The sequence below is a fragment of the Sphaeroforma arctica genome (assembly GCF_001186125.1).
Source record: "Sphaeroforma arctica JP610 unplaced genomic scaffold supercont1.264, whole genome shotgun sequence".
In the NCBI taxonomy this organism is placed as follows: domain Eukaryota; class Ichthyosporea; order Ichthyophonida; genus Sphaeroforma; species Sphaeroforma arctica.
The window spans coordinates 9,652-10,560 of NW_014040294.1; the positions used below are offsets into that span (position 1 = coordinate 9,652).

The 909-nt window shown below is 44.8% G+C and overlaps 1 protein-coding gene across 1 annotated transcript in view; it reads right to left on the reverse strand.

The window, feature by feature from the left end:
• SARC_04589 (hypothetical protein) overlaps positions 1-909 on the reverse strand; it is a gene marked incomplete at its 3' end in the record, with an annotated part of 15,393 nt that overhangs the window by 9,622 nt on the left and 4,862 nt on the right. Inside the window, exon 2 of the mRNA XM_014301565.1 lies at positions 307-695. Within this exon, the coding sequence (XP_014157040.1) occupies positions 307-695 (389 nt within the window). The remainder of the gene's footprint in view (positions 1-306; positions 696-909) is intronic.

The window sequence follows — 909 nt, forward strand, 5'->3', positions numbered from 1 at the left end:
TATATATATATATATGTGTGTGTGTGTGTGTGTGTGTATGTATATATATATATATATAATTGGTATATGTAACGCATAGGATACGTGAGGCGGCGCACATTGTAGCACCGATCCGCACATAAACATGGCGTATTGTACAGAATCACGGCCCTTTCATTCGGGTCCAGGTGTGTCCCTTTTCAGACAGATGGACTCCCTAACCCCATAGCAGAGGTTCTATCTATAAGATATAAAGAGTGTACGCAAACCTCCACAAGCACAACACGTCCACATGAGAACCATGTACAAGTACACAAGTACACATACCGTTATGTCAAATCTGACGCGGTCGCCTGTAGCGCTGACTTCAAAGCCCAGAATACACTTTACATCGCGTGTGCTATGGGGGTTTTCTAAGGCGTCTGTGATGGCTTGCCGCACCCTCTTTGCCCGCATATCTGGAGCCGTATTGTCCTCAGGGCCAATATATTGGACAGCCACCGGCACAACAACGTTCTCACAGTTACAGCCCACACAGCAGCCTGAGCCTGTGCTTGCGTCTGTGCCGGGGTTGGGTGTCGTGCTGTTTGGGTTGACGGAGAGACTCGCCTTTGATCGGTTGGCTGCACACATGCAAGGATCGCATGTGCAGTTTGTGCATGATGACTGCAGAGCGTAGTAGCAGTACTTGTCCTTGGTACTGACGTGTGTGCCACCTGTGTTAATGATTGTATACCGTGAGAATATGTGTGTATAGTTCAAGACACGCAAGCAAATATATATATTTATATAGATAGATGGATAAACATATATATATATATATGTGTGTGTGTGTGTGTGTGTGTGTGTATGTGTGTTGTGTGTGTGTAGTGTGTGTGTGTACTATATATATATATATATATATGTGTGTGTGTGTGTGTGTGTGTGTGT